Source organism: Brienomyrus brachyistius, chromosome 5 (assembly GCF_023856365.1).
Source record: "Brienomyrus brachyistius isolate T26 chromosome 5, BBRACH_0.4, whole genome shotgun sequence".
Lineage (NCBI taxonomy): Eukaryota > Metazoa > Chordata > Actinopteri > Osteoglossiformes > Mormyridae > Brienomyrus > Brienomyrus brachyistius.
In genome coordinates, this window is record NC_064537.1 from 37,117,739 (window position 1) to 37,141,931 (window position 24,193).

At 41.1% G+C, this 24,193-nt stretch overlaps 1 protein-coding gene across 1 annotated transcript; it reads left to right on the forward strand.

The window, feature by feature from the left end:
- The first annotated feature begins 19,504 nt into the window (after window positions 1–19,504).
- Window positions 19,505–21,259, forward strand: LOC125741924 (migration and invasion enhancer 1-like). The gene is made up of 4 exons (XM_049013458.1): window positions 19,505–19,659; window positions 20,085–20,182; window positions 20,269–20,345; window positions 20,479–21,259. Exons 1-4 carry the CDS (start codon window positions 19,631–19,633, stop codon window positions 20,560–20,562), a joined length of 288 nt encoding a protein of 95 aa, XP_048869415.1. The 5' UTR covers window positions 19,505–19,630; the 3' UTR covers window positions 20,563–21,259.
- The last annotated feature ends 2,934 nt before the right edge of the window (window positions 21,260–24,193 follow it).

A 24,193-nucleotide genomic window follows, 5' to 3' on the forward strand; every position in this document is an offset into this window, starting at 1 on the left:
CACACCTATGGGCAATTTAGTAACTCCAATTAGCTTCAGCATGTTTTTGGATTGTGGGGGGAAACCGGAGTACCCGGAGGAAACCCCACGACGACATGGGGAGAACATGCAAACTCCGCACACATGTGACCCAGGCGGAGACTCGAACCTGGGTCCCAGAGGTGTGAGGCAACAGTGCTAACTACTGCACGACCATGCCACCCCCCTGTTAAGGTACAGTAGGAATGAATGTTAAGGTATACTTACATGCTGCTTATGAATGTTCTATGAATGCATTATGAAGGTGCAGTTAATTAACTACACACACTATATGGAAAAAAGTATTGGGACACAGCTCTCAAAAATTGAATTCAGGTGTTTCATTCAAACCTATTGCCACAGGTATATACTGTACAATCAAGCACATAGCCATGCAGTCAGGTTTAGAAACATTTGTGAAAGAATGGGTTGTTATGAAGAGCCCAGTGCATTAAAGTGTGGCACTGTCATAGGATCAACCTTTGCAATAAGTCAGTTCGTGAAATTTCTTCCCTGCTAGGTATTCCACAGTCAATTGGAAGTGGTTATATTGCAAAGTGGAAGCATTTAGGAACAACAGAAGCTCAGCCACAAAGTGGCAAACCACATAAAGTAACAGAGCAGTGCTGAGGAGCATAATGGTTAAATGTTGCCAATGCTCTTTGACTCCATAACTGCAGAGTTTCAAACTTCCTCCAACATTAACTCCTGCACAAAAACTGTGCACCGGGAGCTTCATGGAATGGGCTTCCATGGCCAAGCAGCTGCATGCAAGCCTCACTTCTCCAAGAGCAACGCCAAGTATCAGATAGAGTGGTATAAAGCACTCCACCACTGGAATCTGGAGCTGTAGAAACTATGTTCTATGGAGTGACAAATTATGCTTCTCTGTCTCATAGTCTGATGGACAAGTTTGGGTTTGGCAGATGCCAGGAGAACGTTACCTGCCTAACTGTACTGGTGGAGGAGGGATAATGGTATGGGGTTGCTTTTCACGGATTGGGCTTGGCCCTTTAGTTTCAGTGAAGGGAACTCTTTATGCTTCAGCAAACCAAGACAACTTTGGACAATTCTATGCTTCCAACATTGTGGGAACTGTTTGGGGAAGGCCATTTTCAATTCCAGCATGACTGTGCCCCAGTATTCAAAGCAAGGACCATCAAGATATGGTTTTGTGAGTTTGGTGTGGATGAACTTGACTGGCCCATACAGAACCCTGACCTCAAGCCCAACTAGAATGGAGATTGTGAACCTAGCCTTCACATCCAACATCAATACCTGGCCTCACAAATGCTCTTCTGGATGAATGACACACTCCAAAATCTTGTGGACAACCTTCCCAGAAGAGGGGGGGGGCAACTTCCTATTCATGCCTATGGATTTAGAATGGGATGTCATAAAAGTTCCTCTGAATATAAAGGCCAGGTGTCCCAATACTTTTTTCCATAAACTGTAGTGTATATTCAGGTACTGTAAGAAACTGCTGTATGTTTGTGTGAATAGACTCCCCTCTCCCCTTTTGTGTGGTTTGCCAGCACAGAGCATTTGTGGTGTGTTAATTACCTCTCAGACTAATGGATCTGATGATTAATGCACTGCATCATGTTAGTCTGAAAACGGTGAGTGTCCTGTGTTTAGACTTCCTTTGTTTCTCTTGTGCTATATCTGCTTCCCAAAATTACTGTTTCTGTAAATCAGTCATGGTTTGTTTCCATCAATTTACAGGCATTTAATTTTCACTGTTCTACAGAATTCTTAATATAAAAATACAAACAATTGATACCTGAACAGGTAAAAAATATATTCAGTAGTTTATTTAAAATATTTTTATGATAATGCTTATAAATAAACTCCATCCAACTTCTATACCCACTTGTCCTATGCAGGGTTGCAGCCTATCATGGAAGCTACAGCAGGCAATAACTTAGGTTGGGGCACCAACCATTTACAGAGCACATACTAATGAACAATTTGGTGAGTCGAATTAACCTTAGCATGTTTTTGGAGGGTGACATGGTGGGTGAGTGGTTGGCACTGTTGCCTCACACCTCTGGGACCAGGGACAAGTCTCTCCCAGGGTTCGGTGTGTATGGAGTTTCAATGTTCTCACTGTGTCATTCTAGGGTTTCCTCAGGGTACTCAGGTATCCCTCCCCCCCCCCACACACACACAGTCCAAAAACATGCTGAGTTGAATTGGAGTTACTAAATTGCCTGTAGGTGTGTGTGACCTGTGATGGGTTGGTGCCCCATCCTGAGTTATTCCCTGCCTTACACCTGTAGCATCCGGGACAGGCTCCGGACCCCCTGCAACCATGAATAGGACAGGCGGTTTCAGAAAATTGATGTTTTTGAACTGTGGAGGGAGTTGAAGAACTTGGATATAACCCCACAGGAACAACATACAAACCCCAGACAAATAGAGCAAAGGTGGCCACTTGAAACCTGGTCCTGGAGGCGACAGTGCTAACCACTGCACCACCATGGTAATAATAATGATTCATTAATGTTATATGCATATTGTGTGCTGCTGTATTCCATCCATCCATCAGTCTATCATCTATATCTACTCAACCAATCCAGGGTTCTGGGTAGCCTGGAGCCAAATGCAGGAAGCACAAGTCAGGGTGAAATGTCAGAGTCACTGTCACACACAGTCACACTCAGGGAAGCCAGAGACACCAAGTGACCACATGATTTTGGAGTTTGGGGAACTTGATGCAAACTCCATGCACACATAACCAGGGGCATCAATTAACTATCCCCTTTTACCCCATTATACCCCAGGGTGATTTCAGGTTATAGCCAATGCTATACAATAGATATACAGCATAACTGCATATATAATGTTATATATGTATACATGCATATATAATAATCTAAAATGGGTTCTGTACTCTAAGAACATTTTGATGTTGCCTATGGATGTCACATTAGCTACTTTTGAAACTGGGTTCGTGGTCTACTATAGAGACATTTTAATAGTACTGACCCTTGTTTAGATGTCATGCTCTTCGAACAGGCCGCTGGAGTGCAAAATGCCTGTTTTGCCAAAAGGGGCAATATAAAACAGTTCATTAGCAGTTGGCATTCATGACTGAAGTGTGTGCAGCATTTAAGTTTGGTGAAATAACACCATTTGACCAAAGAGTTGCATTTCATACAGCAAGACGGTTCAAAGAATGGAGGTAGAGATGGCACATCAATAAACATGTTCAATGGCAGTTTAATGCTCTTTATTACAATGGGAGCATTTAATACAACTTATAATGAGATTATATGCAGGCAGTGCCCAGGTTATGCACGAGATTCTTCCGAAAGTCTTTAAGCTGAATTTGTAGATTTGTAGGTACAATAATAATACTGAACATAATAATAATCATAATTATTCAGTAATAATAAAAGTATCTACTTATGGTGTTGTACTGTACCTCGAGCCCATGAATCACTGAAGCCATGTAACGTTATTACAGTACGAACACACATATATTTCATGCAAATTCTTAATATAACAGGCTTTATGGCAGTCCATTCAAAAGTACAAGCGGTCTATAAGTCGGTCTATAAGGGGACTGCCCACATACTCTACCCAAAACATTTTCATTTCTCAGATGTCACTAAAATGTCAATGCACCCCTTACTGGGAGAAGGTATGTTATGTATGCTCCCAGCAGCTAAATGGACTGAGATTATGAATGGCTGCCGTATTACCGATGCTGACAGACCCTTTGGAAATTAGAGTGGTGGGCCTGCCATCGAGGGGGTCCTGTCTTGCGGCACTTCGTCACCCACAGCCAAGCAGCACATCACTATATTTAACTATTCACATCTGATATGGTCCATTTTGGTATCACATGTTACAATGAGCTGCTATATTTATCATATCAGATGATAATGACCCATTAGTGTCATTCGATATGATTTCCATCCATTCAGCCATCATCTAGCAGCAGGGTCATGGGGTCATAAAGTATCGCTGAATGCACAGGGCAGGGGAAATGGATGGATGGATGGATGGATGGATGGATGGATGGATGGATGGATGGATGGATGGATTTCAGACTGACAAAATCATATACTATAATACACTAAAGTGTTCATTTTCAAATGCTGCAGATCCTAATAAGGTAGAAGTGGTTGAGGCAATGCTGGCAAAGCTAACTTTAGCAAAGAGTAACTTTAAATAAAGCACTATGCAGTCTGATGTTCACTGAAATTAGCCAAATTAAACAGACTTAAACTGAGATATAAAAACCATTTTATGCATTTTAAAACATCAAAACTACCCCAGTTTTAATATATAATTCAATTATAAATGAATATAAAAATAAACAAGACTCTTGAATGACAGATTTTAATACGCAAGCAATAAATAAAACTGATCAAATTCTTATAATTTTCATCATTTTTTGTTGCATGTGTGCATGCTGCCACTTGTATGTGTGTCGCTTTTATATCCTAAATGCAATTTTGCCTTCAGTCTGGAAAATTCTCATAGCCAATATGCAACTCTCCTTTACTGTGCAAGGTGATAACTTGTGTTATACATTCTTAAGGGTGGATCTATTGCAACCTTTCTGATTCTGCTGAGTGATCTGTTCTTGACCTGAATGGACAAGCATGCAAACTGAACAGAAGTGAATAGTGATAGGGGTAACCTAGATATATCCTGCCTCTTCAATAATTATCTCCAGATGACTAAAACTTTCAGGAGACTTCATAGGAACTCCCACGGAGAAAAGTGGTGTGTGTTTGCTTGGCAGAGGAGTGTGGGCTTTAACAAAGAGGCCACAACGATAAATATTGATTGATACTGACTGAGGCAGAGATTGGAGCAGCAGATGTGACTTAGAGTGGTCAGAATGAACCTGATCTTCCCATTACCCTCCCAAAAATGCCTTTCTAAACTGATTATTGGTATCGCAATATATATCTTAGCGGAAGAGCTGATCCATAGGAAGGTCTTTTCACTGATTAATCAGTCGTCTCTTTATACTGCACAAGGTAGCTCCTGGTAGGAGCCTGTCATGGACTCGGGAGTTTCTGGCATAAGGACGAGGCATGGTGCAGGCAGACAAGGAGGGGGACGATCCACTGGCGGCTTACAGGAACACAACAGGGGTTTATTAACAGAACTGAAAACACTGGGAACACTACAAAAACACAGCAAAATAGGAAAAACAAAGACTAACTACAAAGGCAACAAGGAGCAGGCAGGCAACCAAAAATCTAACACAGTCACAGTCAGCAACAATGACTCCAGGAGGAACAGAACAGGATCGGGAACTTAAATACAAAAAGCTAACAAAAGAATGCAGGGTAGGTGAAAACGATTAACAAGGGCTGGTAACCGACAACAGTGGCCTGTACTACGAAGGGGGTTTAAACCAAATCATATTTAACTTGGAGTTAATTTACGAACGCTGGGTTGACAAAATCGGGTTGTCTCAGTCGGCACTAATCAGTACTACGACGCCAGTAAAGAAGTTGATTTGTTAAATCGGTGTTAACTGCACTGGAGTTTGTGCGCGTTCACATAAATGGAGCACGACCAGCAGCGCAAGTCACTGTTTGACTAATGCCGTGATCTCCATATTTCATGGAGGTAGACTGCATGCTAATTATGCAGGGATATGAGGAGTTTAAATCAACGCTGCAAAGAAAGTCCAATACCCCTGCAGCCAAGAAAAGCAGGCAGGCCTGTTAGCAACGTATTGCCGACCGAGTAAATGCATAATTACATTTTCATGGTCATAAAACATGGTCTAAAATATCTCACGACTAAAAATCTCACGACTATGAAAAGAATTGAAATACTGTTAATAAATATAAAGGCTCACAGATGCGACACAATTCAGAAGTTACCTATTATTTGCTGTTAAGTAATGTAATGCTCCCTAAAGTTCCATTACTGTGATGTTACTCATAATGTAAACCTAATTTTAACAATAACTTAACTAATCCGATTTCGAATGCAATAGTAGTGGAAAGCATACATGGCAGCAAGTCAAGATGAAATATAAAATCATGTCAAGTGGCAGGGTTATATGTATTTATATTTCTACTCATTATGAAGAATTTGTTGTGTCTAGCCTCCACTTAATAGTGTGTTTCTATGTTTTACAACTAATAAGAAAAAGGTGTCTGTTCATATTACACTTAATAGAAGGTGAGCCATTATTTAACAAACAAATGATTTACAACAGGACAAAACAGAAGCATATGTGTCGTGAAAAAACGACTAGGAACCTGTCACCGCGGTTAAGTTAGCCTCATATTCCATATTCAGTTTTCTAGTTTTAATAACTTTTAACAGAAGTAAGGTGGGGCGTTTTTTAATGACAGAATTGTGATGTCCAGTACACAGACATTGATGCACTCTGATTATTTTTGCGCCTCAAACCATTTCGTGATTTGTGCCAAATTGTGTTAATAGATAATATAATAGGTCCTTTCAGCTGTAACGACATGGTGGTTTAGCATTTTGGGCTCACGGCGACTGTTGCACACCCCTTTGTTTCCCAGATTGCTTTACGTAGGAATTTACTTAATTTTTGAATGTTAGAGTGTATCCGTATAATGTGCAATGGGACAATATATGAATGGGTTAAAACTAGACAAGACAGGCATATCCAGTAAAGTGTGCTTTGATCAATGGACAACAGGGAACAATGCACACCTCTTGGGTTTTCAGAATAACAGTTATTAATTAATACATTGTATGCAGATTATATGCCATTGCTCCATTTCATACATATTGACAGAGACAGGCCCTCACGATTTGCGCGCTAATGTTGTATGGATCATCCAAGTACACCATCTTCGGAGAAATTATAGTTGGAGGGACAATGCTCATATAGGGCTGGCTTACGTAGAAGTCTCGACTTAACCAAGAACATAACCTGCTCTGAGCATAAATTGCCATAGCAGCATGCCTTGAGTAAAACCTACCCGTCTTTCGTAGTACGGGTTAATCACAAAGTTATGCCACACGTCACCAAGTTGCTCGCAAAGTTACCCTGATAAGCCAGTAACCCCACTTCGTAGTACAGGCCACAGGTGAAACTAATAAAACTAAAATCATGCAACTCAAACTAGGAAACAGAATCTAACAGTAGGGGAATAACAGACACAACCACAGGCACAAAGCCAAAAACCAAAACCGAATACAAATCACAAAACACAGGAACTAGAAAGCTGATACAAATGAAACACAGGGATCAAAATCTACAAAAATACAAATACAGAGGAGGCAAGATTCAAACACACTACAGAGGAGATTACAAGCAGCCGCAAGCTCAGGTCATTGAGCTATGCGACCAGCCAGGGAGTGGGAGAAACACTAAAGACTGACAATGGGGAGGACAGGATAGCCAGCGACACCTGCTGGCCAAGCAGGGAGAAGACATGAAAGACTCTGACAGATAGGTGCAGACCCTGATAGGAGCCCACTTATATACCATATTCTCTTATGCAAGCATTCAGAACTGTGAAGTTTTACACAGTGTAAACACTGATTCACAAAGTCACTGTCCTGCATTCCTGAATAAATTAAATGACAGTAATGTGCAAAATGTCTGCATAATGACTTGCCATAATTTTAAGGGTGCAGCATTAAATACACACATGCTAAAACCAGATTTTAGACGTTTAAACTCCTTGGCAAGGGTTACAGGGATAATTATTAAAAAATCGAACACGAACAAAACACTAAAGTACAGGAAAACTGTCTATGAAAGCAGAAAAAGGCCAGACCTTTCACTTCCCCATTCTCTTGAGTTTACTTGCATGTTTGGTCGTATTTTTATATTTTCACATGCACCAATCCTGTGCTGGAAAGTGTTTAACAGTACATCTCTCATAATCTCACGCAGCAGCAATTTAAGCTTGAACTTCATTCGTGATGTGAATAGCTCAAGCTCCCCCAGAAAAAGGGATACATGCATGGGCAGATTCAATACTGGACGAAATACCTTGTTGCATGTTGCCATTCTTCATCTGTCTTGCACACTATATGAATAGGATCTCTCACTCAGATGAGGATTTATCCACGTTTTAGAGAGAGTCAGGATTGAGTTAACTTTCTGTGGCACCACATCACAACCAGCGTTAATTGGCTGAAGGCTGACGTGCCTCTTATCTAAGACAATATAGCCTTTCTGTCTTTAATGAGTTTTATGAAGCAGGCTGTCTAAATTACCTTCTCCTATGTGAGACCCCTAGCTTGTGATCAAGCAAGAGTCAAAAATCCATTTCCAGGTTGTTATTAATATCTATCCATCACTCATCTCCTGACAGGCTACTTGAAAAAAAACTTGGAGGGCAAAGGATCTGAGATGCAATCCAAGAGCAGTGAGCATCTCTGTTGTTTTAAAGGATTCTGGAAACAGATGTGCTCTGGTAGCTAGTTTGTAATGAGCGGCCATTAAACATATCCATTTCCTTTCACTTCCTGTGAGTCAGATCTCTGTTTATTTCCCAGAGCCCGTCCATGAGGGTCAGTCTATCATATAAACTCCTCTCTATCTCCTTGCATCTACACTGTTCTATCTCTTTACTGTATGTGTGCTGCTCCATTCATTGAGTCTGTAAATGCGTAATACTCAGATAAATGAGACAGGAAACATATAGCTTTTGTTTTTGCTTGTTGTTGTCCAGTTTACCACCTGCAAGACTCTGACCTTCCTGCCAATTAGGGGAGTTTCATCTGCAAAGTCTGGTGTCTGCAGCTGTCAGTGGCAGTGTAGTTTCTCCATGACAGAAACCAGATGGGAGTGAGCCTCTGTACATTGAGAATCCAGGCAATATCACTGCCAGTTCTCAACTTTATCAAAACATACTGCTGATTCTTACTAAATGTTTGCAGGAGAGGCATCTTGTTTTCTTGAAGACTTTTATTTTAATGCTTCACTGTGTTTCCAGTGTTTCCATTCAAATCTGTAGGTGTTTGTACAGTGGATGCTGTGGTTTTTATATTTAATATGCTAAGTACAATGTTAAGTAAAAGAATATCAGCATCATTGTCAGTGTCAATATATGTAAAAAGGGCTGAACTGTGTGTCTCAGGGGGTTTGGATGCTGTACCTGTGATTGGAGGGTCACGGGTTCAAATGCCAGGTTCAGCTGGTTGATTTCACCATTGGACCCCTGAGCAAAGCCTTTAACCCCAATTACCCCAGGGACTGTCTGACCCAGCTTCCTCAAAAAAGCAAGCTTTGGAAATATGTGTCTGGAAAACAAATATCAGAATCAGATTTATTGGCTGTTGGACTGGGGGGCTCGCTGCCCGTCCCCCCTCTGCGGGCCTCCTTCTACGGGGGTTGGCGTCCCCTTAGTCCCTCACGGGCTCCCTGTCGGGTTGGGCGGGTGGTTGTCTCTGGGACACGTGGCCGTGGGCCCTTATGCTGTGGGGGCAGCGGGGTGGCCTCGGTTGCCGAGTTCCCCCTGCCTTTGCCTTGGGCCCGGAGGTGGGGGGGGCGCTGTCACGCCCCCTGACTGCATCAACTACTAGCACATCCAATAACAAATCAGTTCACACCTACACTTGCACATACAAGAATGGGCACATACAAGGTTCAACGATCATCATCATTATAGATATAGGATTTGAAATATATGTATATATGTGTAAGATCATCTGCGATGGGCTGGCCCCCCATCCTGGGTTGTTGGCCTCGTGCCCATTGCTTCCGGGACAGGCTCCGGACCCCCCACGACCCAGTAGGATAAGCGGTTTGGAAAATGGTTGGATGGATGGATGTGTAAGATTGCATGTGTGTATTCTACATATATATAATACCTATTTGTAACATTATTATTGTTGGTGGTGCAGTGGTTAGCACTGTTGCCTCACACCTCTGGGACCCAGGTTCGAGTCTCCGCCTGGGTCACGTGTGTGGAGTTTGCATGTTCTCCCCATGTCGTCGTGGGGTTTCCTCCGGGTACTCCAGTTTCCCCCCACAGTCCAAAAACATGCTGAGGCTAATTGGACTTACTAAATTGCCCATAGGAGTACATGTGTGAGTGAATGGTGTGTGATTATGCCCTGTGATGGGCTGGTCCCCCATCCTGGGTTGTTCCCTGCTTCGTGCCCATTGCTTCCAGGATAGACTCCAGACCCCCCATGACCCAGTAGGATAAGCGGTTTGGAAGATGGATGGATTATTATTATTGTTATTGTTCTTATAATTTTCTATTATGGTCATCATTAACCTACTATTACTGTTTTTTTGTTTGATGTCCTTGTAATGAATGTTATGCGTTTTTCACGGTTGTTTATATTCTGTATTCCCCTACACTTTGTTTTCTCCATCCCATGTTTATCCATCCATCCATTTTCCAAACCGCTTATCCTACTGGGTCATGGGGGGTCCGGAGCCTATCCTGGAAGCAATGGGCACGAAGCAGGGAACAAAATTGTAATTGTAATTGTAACAAAATATAATGTGAAACAAAGAATTTGTTTCTAGCTAATGGTGTCTCAAGTTAGACAGACAATGGAAGTATAATTTAAAGCCAATACATAATATACAAGTTGCAGACAGATTAAAAACATATATAAATTGTAACAAAATATAATGTGAAACAAAGGTCTGCTCCCAAAACAAGGCTTCACATTTCTTTTTTATTTGCCTTTTACCTAAGGTGAGGGAATACTGGGACAATAGCTTTCATGCTGTATTGTTTCACAAGAACTAAAGAGTTTAGACTGAGAAACAGAATGATATGAATAGGTCATATATCACAGTGTCAGTGGCTGGAATGGCAAATGAAACATATCAATATATAATGAAAAATAATCAATATGTTTATTAGAAAATTTTCCAGTGATAAATTGGAAACATAGGTGTCACGCTACGCTCGCGATCGCTGGGTGAGCGTACAGGCAGGCGAGCGAGCAGGAACAAGCAAGCGGGCAAAGTAAGGGAAAACAGGGTTTAATCACAGGACTCAGGGCAGGAAACATCAGACACTGACTAACATCAATGACAGACAAAGGGCTCAGGTAAGACACGGACTGAAATACACAGGACTGATCAAAGTAACAGCTGGGTACAAACGTGGGTAATCAGGAGGGCGTGGCACACACGAGGAGCGGGCATGACAATAGGGCAATTATAATAAAATCCTGCAACAGGATGAGACGAAAGCAAAAATGTATTTACTTTGGGGATAGAGAAGGAACAAAACAGATAGCTGACGATTACACACCTTAGGATCTCGGCATCAACAAGTTGGTCTATTACTGATTACAAGAAGCAAAACATAACAATAAATACTTCATTGATCCCTGTGGGGAAGTGTTCTTTTTGCTTCCCCCAGCTAGCTCTCTCTAGCTGAGTGTAACCTGTCATGGCACCCAGGGAGCTGGTGGTCTTACTTAAGGACCCACCAGCATGGTGAGGCCAGGCTTGAACCAGCAACCTTTTGATCATTATCACAGGGGTTTAACCCACTGAGCCACACACTGCATCACAGCAGCATAGCCATACTCATTTATACAAACTGTAAATGGCAGACAGACTAAATCAATACCAATAACTTCCCTCATCCAGGATGGGGCGTGGCCACAACACCCCCTCCCACCACTATTCTGTATGGAATATTTAAAAAAATAGTTTTTCCATTAGAAATATATCCAGCTTTATTGTTATTTTAGCTAATTATAAACAAAAGCTATACAAATCTAATAATCGGGGAAATAATCCAAGCTACTGTACAGTAATTTATATGCTTTAAAATACCTGTGAAGCTGATTTAAAAAATTATGACTAATGGTTTAAATTGTGGTCTGGTCCAGTGGTTCTTAATCTTTTTTGCACTGTGACCCAGTTTTTTTACGACGCTAGCTCACCGCGACCCTATATTAAGCATAGGTTTACATTAACGCTATGATCAAGCACACAGTGCACTCTGCAATTTATGCCAATTAATGCCTATCGCACAAATCTGATTGGATGTGCCAGTGAATTTTAAATTAAGCATCTATGGTTTGGCGTCTCGGATTGGTTGGGTGTTCGCTAGTTTTGCGCTAAGCATTTACAGAACCAAGACCCATGTACAGTATATAGGTTACTTCTAGGATTGGGGCTGGGAAATCTGATGGTGTACCAGCATAGGAGCTTGCTGGTTTTAAAATGCTTACATTTACAACTCTGCTTTGCGACCCTTTTAGAACTTGCCGTGACCCAAAGGGTTGAGAATCGCCGTTCTAGTCAGATCCACAAAAGAATCAGAATCGTCACTGCCACATGACCAAGGATATGTGTGTTGGCACAGCTTTCTACAGTGGAGTGAAGCTTTAGTGTTCAGTGAATAGCCGAAGTCCATAACACTCTCAGAGGTCCTGCATGCGTTTTGCTGGAGGTCATTGCCAGTGCACTAGGTGACTGTTCAGTCCACCTCTTGGTGATATTGTGTTTCATTGTTGTCAGAGATGATGGTGCTATCATCTGCATATTTGAGACTTTTTATAGAGCTGTCCTGTGATGTCAGCCTGTCTATGAAGAGTCACAGAGGGAGTGTGCACCCTTGGGATACTCCAGTGCCGATGGTCAGTACAGTTAGCTGGGCCACTCTGTACAACTGACTGTGTCTTAGGGTGCTGCATCACACACCTATTCAGCAGAATTGGGAGGCTGCCCTCTTTCCCGCTCTTTTCCCCATCTGAACACAACAGGACATGTGTAGTTTTGTGCTTCTGAACTCTGTACAGTTCTGGGCTGCCAGAGATCGGGGCTCTTGAGTCAGACACTGGTAATAAAGGAGAATATTTAGGGCACACAGTGAACAATTGTCCACATTGGGCAGCAGCACAAGACGAGGGAAAGAGCGGGAACTATGGGAAACAATCGTTATGTGGTTAAGCACATGCAGACATGTACATAAACACAAAAATGCAAATGCAGGCACACAAGTACAGCACTGGGCAAAAGTCCCAGTCAACAAAAAGGTTTAAAGCTATTTATCTGGGCAGTAAGTGTGCATTTCTTTAGAACAACAATAACATTAGAACATATGCAAATTAACATCAAGACAATAAAAAATAACAAGAATTTCTTCCATTCTCCAAAAAGTTACTGAGATCTTGTTGGATGCCTAGATGAACACCGCTCCAGTTCCCAGACCTCTCCTCAGGGGCAGCCCACCCATGCCATGTATTTATTAATTTTCACCACCAGCATACAGCTAAACATAATTTTCTTTGACAATATATATGAAAAATGATTTCTTCTGTTTCTTCAAGTAATTATATGTACATATTGCTAATGAGCATATTAGTGGCCTATAGATAGATAGATAGATAGATAGATAGATAGATAGATAGATAGATAGATAGATAGATAGATAGATAGAAGAAACAGCAGATGTGACAGAGCAGAATTTTTTATTTTTGTCTGGACAAACAGAACACATTTGCAGACAAAGCGCCATCTCATATTGAATTGCTTCACCCATCATTTGCAAACCAAATAAAACCTCAGGCTGGCATTTATGTTCTCTGTATCTTTATGTAACTGACACCTGGATGACGCAAGGTATAACCCAGGCCTTACAGGAAATGATGGAATGGCTTTACGCCAGTATCGCACTTATTAAGGGTAAGAGCCACTCGCTGTAATACGAAGAGGAAACCTGCTTTTTTTTTCTTCACCCTGCAATGGCCACTGGGGGGGGATCAAATCATTTCTATTCATCGCTATTAAGAAACGCAGGAGAAGCTGAAGGATTTCACTGTTGTTTCTCTGTTCCTGCTCTGCAGTGACCATTCCAGGGATATAAAGAGTACAGCACTGATTAGAGAAGGCAATAGCCAACTGGAGGATTGCCACTGGTGGGTATTTTCACACAGCCAAGTCACAAACAAAGAAGTGTGAAATGCCAGAGAAACGAAGAGATGCCGCCCCGTGTCAGAGCATTTCTGCCCCTGCAGTGCTGGGAGTACAGAAAGGTCACGTCACCAAAAGAGCATGCCTGACATTGAGCCAAGGCGCCGGGTAGTGCAGTGGGGCACGAGGCGAGCTTACTGCAGGCCCCGCTGCATGCCTCACAGCCGTCACATTGAAATTCACCATGACGCATCAGCGTGGAGCTGCTCTTGCTGGTGCCGCATGCTCGCTCCCACTGAACTCATCTCTATTCAGGGGCAGTGAGGTCAGGTGACTTAGCCCTCGGGGGAGGTGCAGGCATCTAAAGCTGAATGATGCGGCACCTTCCAGCATACAAACACACATAGACACAGACTCATGCACATTAGCATGCTCAGAGGCCCCTAGACTATTTCAGTTGTCAGAGGGCCCCTGACTATTTGTTACCATGGTGTAGTTATTGGCTGGGGGGTGGGGGGTTGGGAACAATTAATTCGTAATAAATTGTATTTTGGTTCAGCCATGAAAATATAGGACAAATCATATCCCATATTGGGTACAAAATGGAACCCAGCATTGCACTTTTTGATGCTTGATGATTGCATAAAAATGTTATTATTCATAGTTGGTCGAGGCCCCTAGAGGTACACCCTTGTATGAAAGTTCCCTGCATATATCAATTTTTTGCTTCTGCTCTTCAGAAATTCATAATTTTCTGCTAAGTTTTAAAATCAGAATTAATCTTGATTATCTTTGATATTATTGTTGGATTACAACAGACCGAAGCTTGAAACAGAGACCTTTATTCGTGTACTTGTCTGTGTGGAATAAACCAAGAGAGAGAAGAGACAGGGAAGGCTGGAAAGCTGGAACAGGGACAAATACCCCATGATTACCCACAAGGCAACACTCCTTCATCTGAATAACAGTCACTGGAGTGGCCCCAAGCAACCTCCGGCCTTTGATAAGACACAGCGTCCCATTTAAAGCATCATGCCAAAGCCTAGGTTCAAACAAGAAACATGGAGCTCTGGTCAGTAATGACATCAGCGGAAAGCTACTGAATTCTCTTCTTCTGTGATCAGCAAAGAGGAGAGTGCAGAAAGAGAGATTGTTCTGTTAGAATTCCTCAGGACAATAGCATGTGCCTGGGAGGAGTTACAGGGAGCGTCAATCTGCTTCCAAGTAATATTTCTTTTAAGATTCCGTACTAAATTATTTTCTGTAATATTTCTAAAGCGCGCAACCATTTTGACATACTTTGTACATGTTATTGTGTTGACCCAGAAAGATCTTCCATCTATCTTTTATAAGTTTATTGCCTATTCATCAAAATTATAATGTAATTTCTGGAAAATTATTAATTGAAAAGTGTTCTGTGGTTACAAATATCAGTTATAGAAAGTTAAATAATGCATTTCATATTGCTGTTTTGGACTTACGTGGTTTCAATATTTCATTACAGGTGACCTTGGAATTCACCATCAAAACATTGAAATATTGAGCATTACATAAACATCTACATTAATTTAATATAATAACAGACTTGATTAAACTTTCAAAGTTATGGGTGAAGCAGAAATCACAGGCTTCTCTGACATTGCAGGAATAGGGTTGCCTGCCTTGCATTTAAAGGAATAATCATTTCCAGGTAGCGGATGCTGCCCCCTGTAGGCTATAAATGTGTCTATCTACATATCTCAGTCAATTTGTTAATCAAATGATAAAGCGTAATAAGCGCAATCATTTATTCTTAACGATAAAAGTAATATTCACTATATCAAATTGTCCATCCATCCATCCATCCATCCATCCATCAATCTTCCAACTATCATCGCCATAAACTGTAATCATCACATTGACAAAAAATGTTTTGAATTATAAAATACAAATAAAATGTACAACCTTCGTCTTGTTCCACATATTTTACACAGTAAAAAAAAGTCGCATGACAAATTTCTATGTCCTCGCAGTTTTTATTTAGTGTTCGTTATTCGCCGGCTACAAATAGTACAAGGAATACTTTTGGCAGATGAATGACGTAAACAATTAAAAATATATTAAACGTACAATCATGACAGTACAACACAAAAACACGAATAAAAGTAAATAGAAATAATACAATAGGAATAGTGAAACGGAAATATTTTAATAAGCATATAAACAAAATTCTAAAACCAAATTTTAAAACCATGTTTGGAGGATATAGGTGGCACAGCGAACAGGGTTTATCTAAGGACTGGAGTGTAAAGAGGCATAATGGGAAACCGCAGAGAGGAAAGCAATTAAGAGTCACCTGATTCGGGGGTTGGCGTTGGGTCGTGGCAAAAAGTATGTCTCTAAGTAAGCAGATATAACTTTTACAGAATAGGAAATAAGCCTCAAGCGAAGCGAATAAACTACAATTGCTATCTGTGCGCACAGGATAAATTTATGTAGACATTATTTCCAATACAGTATACACTATTTCCTTTAGCTTACTTCCCCATCAAACACGGAACTTTCAGGAAACGTTCCCTAAAGGTTCCCCGAAGGTTCCGACTTTTAGAGAAGATTCTAAAAAGGTTCCACAAAATGTGACTTTATTCACATAGAACGTTCTCTAAAGATCACATTTTGTGGAACCGTGGGAGAACCTTTAGGGAATGTTTCCTGAAGGTTCTACTAAGGTTACGTTTTTGAATCCTTTTAGGAACGTTCTGTGAATGTTCCCTTGAGGTTATTTTTTATAGAACCATAAAATAACCTTTAGGACATATGGATTAAATGCAGAAGACACATTTCGTTGTCGTGCACTGTGTGCTGTGGTGTGTCTATCAACACTGATCTCTAAATTTGAATGCCCATTAAAATTGTCTCCAGTGTGTACTCTATTAAATCCAATAAACGAGAGCACATCCGGGTATTCCAGCAGTACTTGACACATGAACTTAATCGATTGGTCCCTGATACAGAACGCACGCGCCTAGTGCTTAGGGCGCCAAATGTGAAAAACACGACGTGCGCTCGCGGACGACTCGTCGTTGGGGGAAGCAGCGGCTTAGAGACGGGTGATGTAATTGTTGTGTAAAATGTCTAACTATGTTTGTCATATTATATTAAATTATTTCTGAGAAGATTTCATGTAACATTTTTAACCATTACCCGCACTAATCTGACAGGATTTCTAAGGCGTTTTTTTACTATTTGATTGACATATTTCACTTTTAACGTAACTAAGAAATGCTCACCTGACAGGATTTCTGAGAGAATTATATGAAACTCTAATTAACTAGTAGCAATGAGCTTCAACATGATGTTTCCTGCACTTATATTTAATCATACATGACCATTAAAAACGTATTATCATGTTAATGTTATAATACTAGAAGAAAAAATATGACACGCAGGGTTCTAAAGTTTCAGCGAATGTTTAGACTTTAGAGTGAGATTACATCTGTTAGGGCCGGGGTACTTGAAATGTTCATTTTGGTTGCAGTGACCCCTCGGCTCCAACCATTTCGTTACAGTGTTATTTTATTAACTTATTTTAAATGTATTTTGGTATCAATCATTATAAATATATAAATGTGTAATGCATATGTTGTATAATAAAAACACATTTGAACAAACTAAGCGAAATGTTTAATTTAAGTTTCTGATGTTTTGTTATGTACACGTTTTCCCTTTTGTTGCAGGGATAACTCAGTTATCAACCTCTGTGACCCAGTGATCTAAATTCCAGAGGTGGGAAATAACAGCCGGCATCTACCCTATAAATGTAGTTAAGCTGAACTGGTGCTTTTCTGGGTACGTTTCCTCTGTAGTTCTGATAATTCGTTATAAATTGTTTTACATTTGTATATTTTTTTGGGATTATTTTGGACTTTTAGTAATTTTGGTGGGCTGGTTCGGTGTTTTACTAATCCTCGTCTGGAACTGGGGAGAGAATCACTACAATATTGACTTATTTGAGTCCAGGAGCAGTAATTTCATAATGTCAACTTTGGATATTTGAACTCCAAATATCCGTCTGTGCATAGAAAATTGAACTTATAAACGTTACACGGACTTTACTTTCAACAATATGTGGTTGCTGTAGTGGCAGCAGAGCAGGGCAGCCCATGAAAAAAACACTACATATCCTGTAATTGCTGTGCCGTGAGGAAACCCGGTAAGATATAAAGAATAATTAGAAAAAACTAGCCAATGCCACATTTTAATATACATTTTGTATATTTACCGCGAACCGGGGAATATCCTACGAACGTTTGGAGAACGTTCCACGACCCGTACAGTTTCTCAAAAACGAACCTTCCGGGAACGTTAAGAAAACTTTCCTGAATTACGTTAGCGGGTCGTTCGCTTACGTGACCTTGGGAACGTTCCCGCACCGAAAAATGTTTGCTGGGTTATTTGCAGAAGAGATTGTTAACTGTACAGGGGTCCAGCCTTCTACCGCGGAAACTGCAGTACAGAATGCAGTGATTAACAATTACGAAAAAATACTTTCTAAAAGCGTGAATTATGTGAAAATCTGTGATTTTTAAGCAAAACAACCGTTATTGGTTATTGCGGAGCACATAAGAGGTCAGGGTCCCGATACTTTTCCAATAGTAACTGTACTGTGTCAGTTTAAAGTACAAAAGATAGAATTAAAAGACTAATAAGTATAAACCTAAGCTATTCAGACATTTCCAGTTAAGTGTGCTATGGGGACATTCTACACTATGTAACTGTCATATTATTTGTACTTATTTATTAATAATTGTACTGTGTCCGTTCGCTGGCTGTAACGTACTGCACGTAAGCAAGACAGCTGGGCTGCTGAACGTGAAGTGCACACAAACATTGAAATGTTAAATATCAGATTGCGTTGCTTGCTTTTGTTGGAAGATATTACATCCTTATCACTGAATATAAAGCTATAACTTTACCGCCGTGTCATAGTTAAACCACTTTCGGGTGTAGCTCCCGGGTTTTCTGGCTTGATGATGTATAAGTGGGGATATGCGGATCTATAGCGAAATATTCCAGAAAGCGGGTTCGAGTTTAAACCAACACCGCGGTAAAGTTAGCTTTATATGCAGTTTTCCTTTGTAAACTCTTTCAATAATTGTGATAAATTTCAGTGTTTGGATGTGCACTTCACGTTCAACAGCCAAGCTATATATCTTGCTTAAGTGTGTGTGGAGTATGCATGTTCTCCCCATGTCGTCGTGGGGTTTCCTCCGGGTACTCCGGTTCCCCCCCCCCCCCCCCCCCAGTCCAAAAACATGCTGAGGCTAATTGGACTTGCTAAATTGCCCGTAGGAATGCATGTGAGAGTGAATGGTGTGTGAGTGTGCCCTGCGATGGGCTGGTCCCCCATCCTGGGTTGTTCCCTGCCTCGTGCCCATTGCTTCCGGGATAGGCTCCGGACCCCCCGCGACCCAGTAGGATAAGCGGTTTGGAAAATGGATGGATGGATATATATACTTTTTTTTTCGCTTCATGCGTATACCGTAGTGCCAAATCTCTGCGCCGCCCCGGCCATGCACCGTGCACCGCCCTAGTCTTCGCCCATGTACTGTGCACCGCCCCAGCCGCCATCCATGTATCGCAGTAGCTGTCTGTGTGATTGACCCCCAGCCAGCGTTTATAAAATCTCCATGCATGACTTCTCCGGAAGGGGGCGGAAGCGGCACAGTGAGTAATTCCGTAGAAAACAAACAGGAAGTGAGGCGGGTTGTTAGCTGGCTAAGCTAATTAGAATCATCCAAAATCATGGGGGTAAAAGTCCAAGTGGAATACTGGTAAGTTTTTGCGAGTCGAACATAAATTTAAGACAATGTTGCCCTTTTTTCAGAACTGTTTCGGCAATTTTCATTACACGTACATTACAAGACCGAGCGCACCGTCGTTAGCGAGTTTACGTATTAATGTGCCAAATCATTGTTGAATAGGCGACAGTGACTTTAAACCACCTGCTTCCTGCTTAATTATAGTGAATATAGTGAATTATAGTGAATGCGAAAGGAATGAGTGATTTTAATTCCGCGCTGTGTGTAGGGGGACCTTGTTTTAGTGTGCGTGTAGTTAGTATTTGCACTGGTTGGTAGCGTGTGAGCGGTACGGTTCGCAGTGAATGCTTCGCTTTGACATCGTATACCGCCGTGCTGCGTGGCTTCCGTTTGATTGTCTCACCCCAGTCCTTCTTCCGCCTCTTCATCTTCTCCAGTGGAGGATGAGGATACGAGCCCCGCTATCAGGAGCTTGCGCGGGTCGTCATCGCCGAGTTCCCTGATGCGGAGGTGTCAGGCTTCGTGGGGAGGCAGGGTAAGGGGAGTCACCGGGAATGCCGTTACTGCCGTCGCTCGCCGTCTCAGCGGCCGCAGCTGAGCGATGTCTGCTTCTTTTCTCAGGTAGCTTCGAGATCGAGATCAATGGACAGCTGATCTTCTCGAAGATGGAAACCGGTGGTTTCCCATACGAAGATGATGTGAGTCGTCTTATTTTTTTGGTGGCTGCCACAAAAGTACCAGCCATGTCCATGTCTTCAAGATGGAGATCGGAATTAGTGAATATGATTGGAATGCATTTTGTGTATTTAAATGCTTTTTATCTTGTATTAGATAATGGATGCTCTACAGAAAGCACTGGAGGGAAAGCCAGTGGAAAAGATCACCAAGAGCCGTCCACCTTGTGTCATCCTGTAACTGTGGAAGCAGAAGTCTGTGCCATCTCCTTTTTGTGAATGGCACACTACCCACCCCTGATTTCCTCCCCTAAATCTATATCCCACCATAATATTTACAGTAGTGTAGAATCATTTTATTTTATTATGGAGTACTGTAAGTTCACCCATCCTATTTGTTCCATGTGGGTGTGTGAGGTCTTTAATGATTGCTGTAGCCAAAATCGAAGGTTATGGTATGAGTAAAACAGCCCTTACACCCCTATGCTTTACAATGTAAGTGCAGGAACAGAGATGGGAGTGGACACCTCTAGGTTTAACTGCTGTGTAATGCCAGAAGTAACACTGAATAGGGATCCCAAAGTGAGCGTCTGCATTTTTGGTCAAATGTGAGATGGCCATTAGTCAGTGATTTATCTCCAGTCAAAATAAATGCAGCCCTTATTTGGCAGACACTCGATTACATATTTCTGTAATAGGTCAAGGAGAAGAGGTTCCTGGCATGCCTGGGACAACACAGGTGTAAAACTGCCGCATTGCATTTTTATGTTTATGGGGGGGGGTGGATCTTGCCAGATATATAGACATAGACTTTCCTCTGTGTCAGAAATTTAAGAGATTATTTAAATTTGTAGTAAAGTGACTCTGGTTTTGTTTTTGACATTGAATTATGCTGTCCAGTAGAGGAAAATAATTAAATACTTTATTCCATACTTGAATACTTTTTTTCTGTTGCATAACTAGTTGGTAAAAAATATCTTCATGTACATTTAGAAATGTAGCATGGAAGCCTCAACACCACTGTCTTCTGTTTTGTTTTTGAAATACAAACCAACAACCATTTTCTGTATTTGTAAACAATTACAGTAGTAGCCTATTTAAATCTTTGTAACCAAAAGATTTGTAGATCAGGAAACAGTAGTACAGTTGCAGTTTATGCTTATAGTTTTAGAAATTATATGAGATTTTAAAAATAAATATTAGAAAATTGTTGGAAAATCTAATCCTAAATGCCACAACATTTAAGTGATATATTTATTACCACAGAAACATGAAGATTTTATAGGATCAATTTGTTTTTTGATTGTTTCATAGTTTTGTGGTTCTTTATAGTTAAAATGGAAAACCAACCCTGATTTGTAGCAGCTGGACCCAGCATTAAAATGAGAGCCTGTAGTCATGCCAAGACATTGAAATGCATTTTTGTTAAAAACATTTTGTAACCTTAAAGCTTATTTAAGGGTAAATGTATTTAAAGGAATTTGGCTCGCCACTGAATTCTTTTGATATGACATTGCATTATAAGCCTCAATTAGTTTCATTTAGCACATAGGTTTCCTTGCAATTCATTTGTTGTCCACCAGAGGACAGAAATTAGCAAAAGCCATCCAAACTACCACCCATCTTCCGTAACACCTAACTTCCGTAACCTCATCTCGTACTCGTCCGTGTTGTACTCAACTTGGAGCTTGTTACAAAAGTACACAGCACAAAGCAAGGAACAGCCCAAATGGTATGCAGTGCAAGATATGGTAACATGATTTTAAATTATGGTAGTAATTTCACATTTATAGGGCTCATTCACATGGAAAACCTATTTTTCCACAATGTAACATGGATCATGTCACTTTTTTGATATTTCAAGATTTGTTTTTGGAAATGGTGTGAATACGGTCACACTTTCAGTATTCTTCTAAAAATGTTGTGCAATCTGCCTGATGGGAAGGTGGAGTCTCAGTGAATGTTATGTAACATTCACACCAAGCAACCAATTTCTCTATGGGCCAGCTTTTCTCTGTCTATGGGCCATGTCGGTCCATATTCAGGCTTTACAGTTATACTTGACGTATCATTCGGTACAATATAGTACAATATCGTCATGCTCCGCTAAAAGCTGCAGGGTTCAGTCTCATTGGACTGAACTTATTGCTATTGTCTTATGCCTTGATCAAGATGCTTAATCTAAAACTGGTTTAGCAAAAATCCATGGTTATAAAGGAGTAAAATGTGAGCAGCAGTTCTACATGCAGCCTCTGTGGTCATGCTTCGGGCGTCTCACTGGCACTCAGATGTAACGCAGTGCTTGAGATGTGAGACATTATTGTTATTTTACCTCGATCCAGTGTGTCACTGACTCCCTGTATCAGTGTCCCAGTGGAAAATATTACTGTAAATTGCAAATTTACCTAATTTTTAAGTCATATGCATTTAAAGGAGGAAAATCGTTTAGACATAAATTTACTGCAAACATCCATCCATTTTCCAAACCGCTTATACTACTGGGTCGCGGGGGGTCCGAAGCCTATCCCGGAAGCGATGGGCACGAGGCAGGGAACAACCCAGGATGGGGGGCCAGCCCATCGTAGGGCACACTCACACACCATGCACACCTATGGGCAATTTAGCAAGTCCAATTAGCCTCAGCATGTTTTTGGACTGCGGGGGGAAACCGGAGAAAACCCCACGAGGACATGGGGAGAACATGCAAACTCCACACACACATGTAACCCAGGCGGCGACTCGAACCCGGGTCCCAGAGGTGTGAGGCAACAGTGCTAACCACTGCACCACCATGCCGCCCCCTACTGCAAACATTATTATGTAAATTCATCCCAAATTACAAAAGGAACATTATTTCTCTGCATGTGAAAAAGGCCTGACCGAATCAGTTGAATTTGCTTAATTGCCATTTTTACTCAATTCCACTTGATAACAAATACATTAATAATAAATCTCCAGGGAAATTTTGTATGAATTTGCCTGGTCATCTGGCAGCTACACAGTCTATGCTAACTGCTGCTTATACGTGACAGTTTCACATTAACATTGCTGTCACTTCTTACATGCATTTTGAGAGGTCCACAAATAGTTGACATAATATTCTGGCAAATAAAAGCTTTCCTTTTTTTCCAAAGTAGATGTGTGGTGATAGGTGTGTGGTATGACCCATGGGGATAACTAAAAACCAGCTTTTAGTGCTCTTTAAATAAACAAATGAATAGTTAAGATCAAGATCTAAATACTAAAAATGAGAAGAATTCACCAGAATCGAGAGATGAGAGACATGCAAATATATGAGATACAATACAATCACTTCTATAAAGTTCTACAGCTAAATTGTAATTGTAGAAGTTAACCTGATCCATGTCATACCCCTAGCCTCTCCAATTATTGCATCAAAGCTTTCACTAGTCCATCCATCCATCCATCCATTTTCCAAACCGCTTATCCTATTGGGTCGCGGGGGGTCCGGAGCCTATCCCGGAAGCAATGGGCATGAGGCAGAGAACAACCCAGGATGGGGGGCCAGCCCATCGCAGGCTTTCACTAGTCTCCGATGATTATTCTATATCTCAGTGATTTTAGCTTGTTGAGTTCAATTTATCTGTAAGCTCCCAAGTGAAGTGTTTCATGTCCTAAGTAATTTACATATACCATAGTCATACTCTAAGGACTTTTAACTGTTGATTCCTCTCCAGCCCCCACACCAAGCACATGATTGAATCTGTCAACCTCTACATCTCCCAGGTAGCACCCCCAACCCCCCAAAAAATGATCACACACAAATAGTAGACAAGATGTTGTTTTTAAGAACAGTTTGATACCTGTATCAGTAAATCAATAAATAGGCCTGTGCAAAAATGTAATCTACA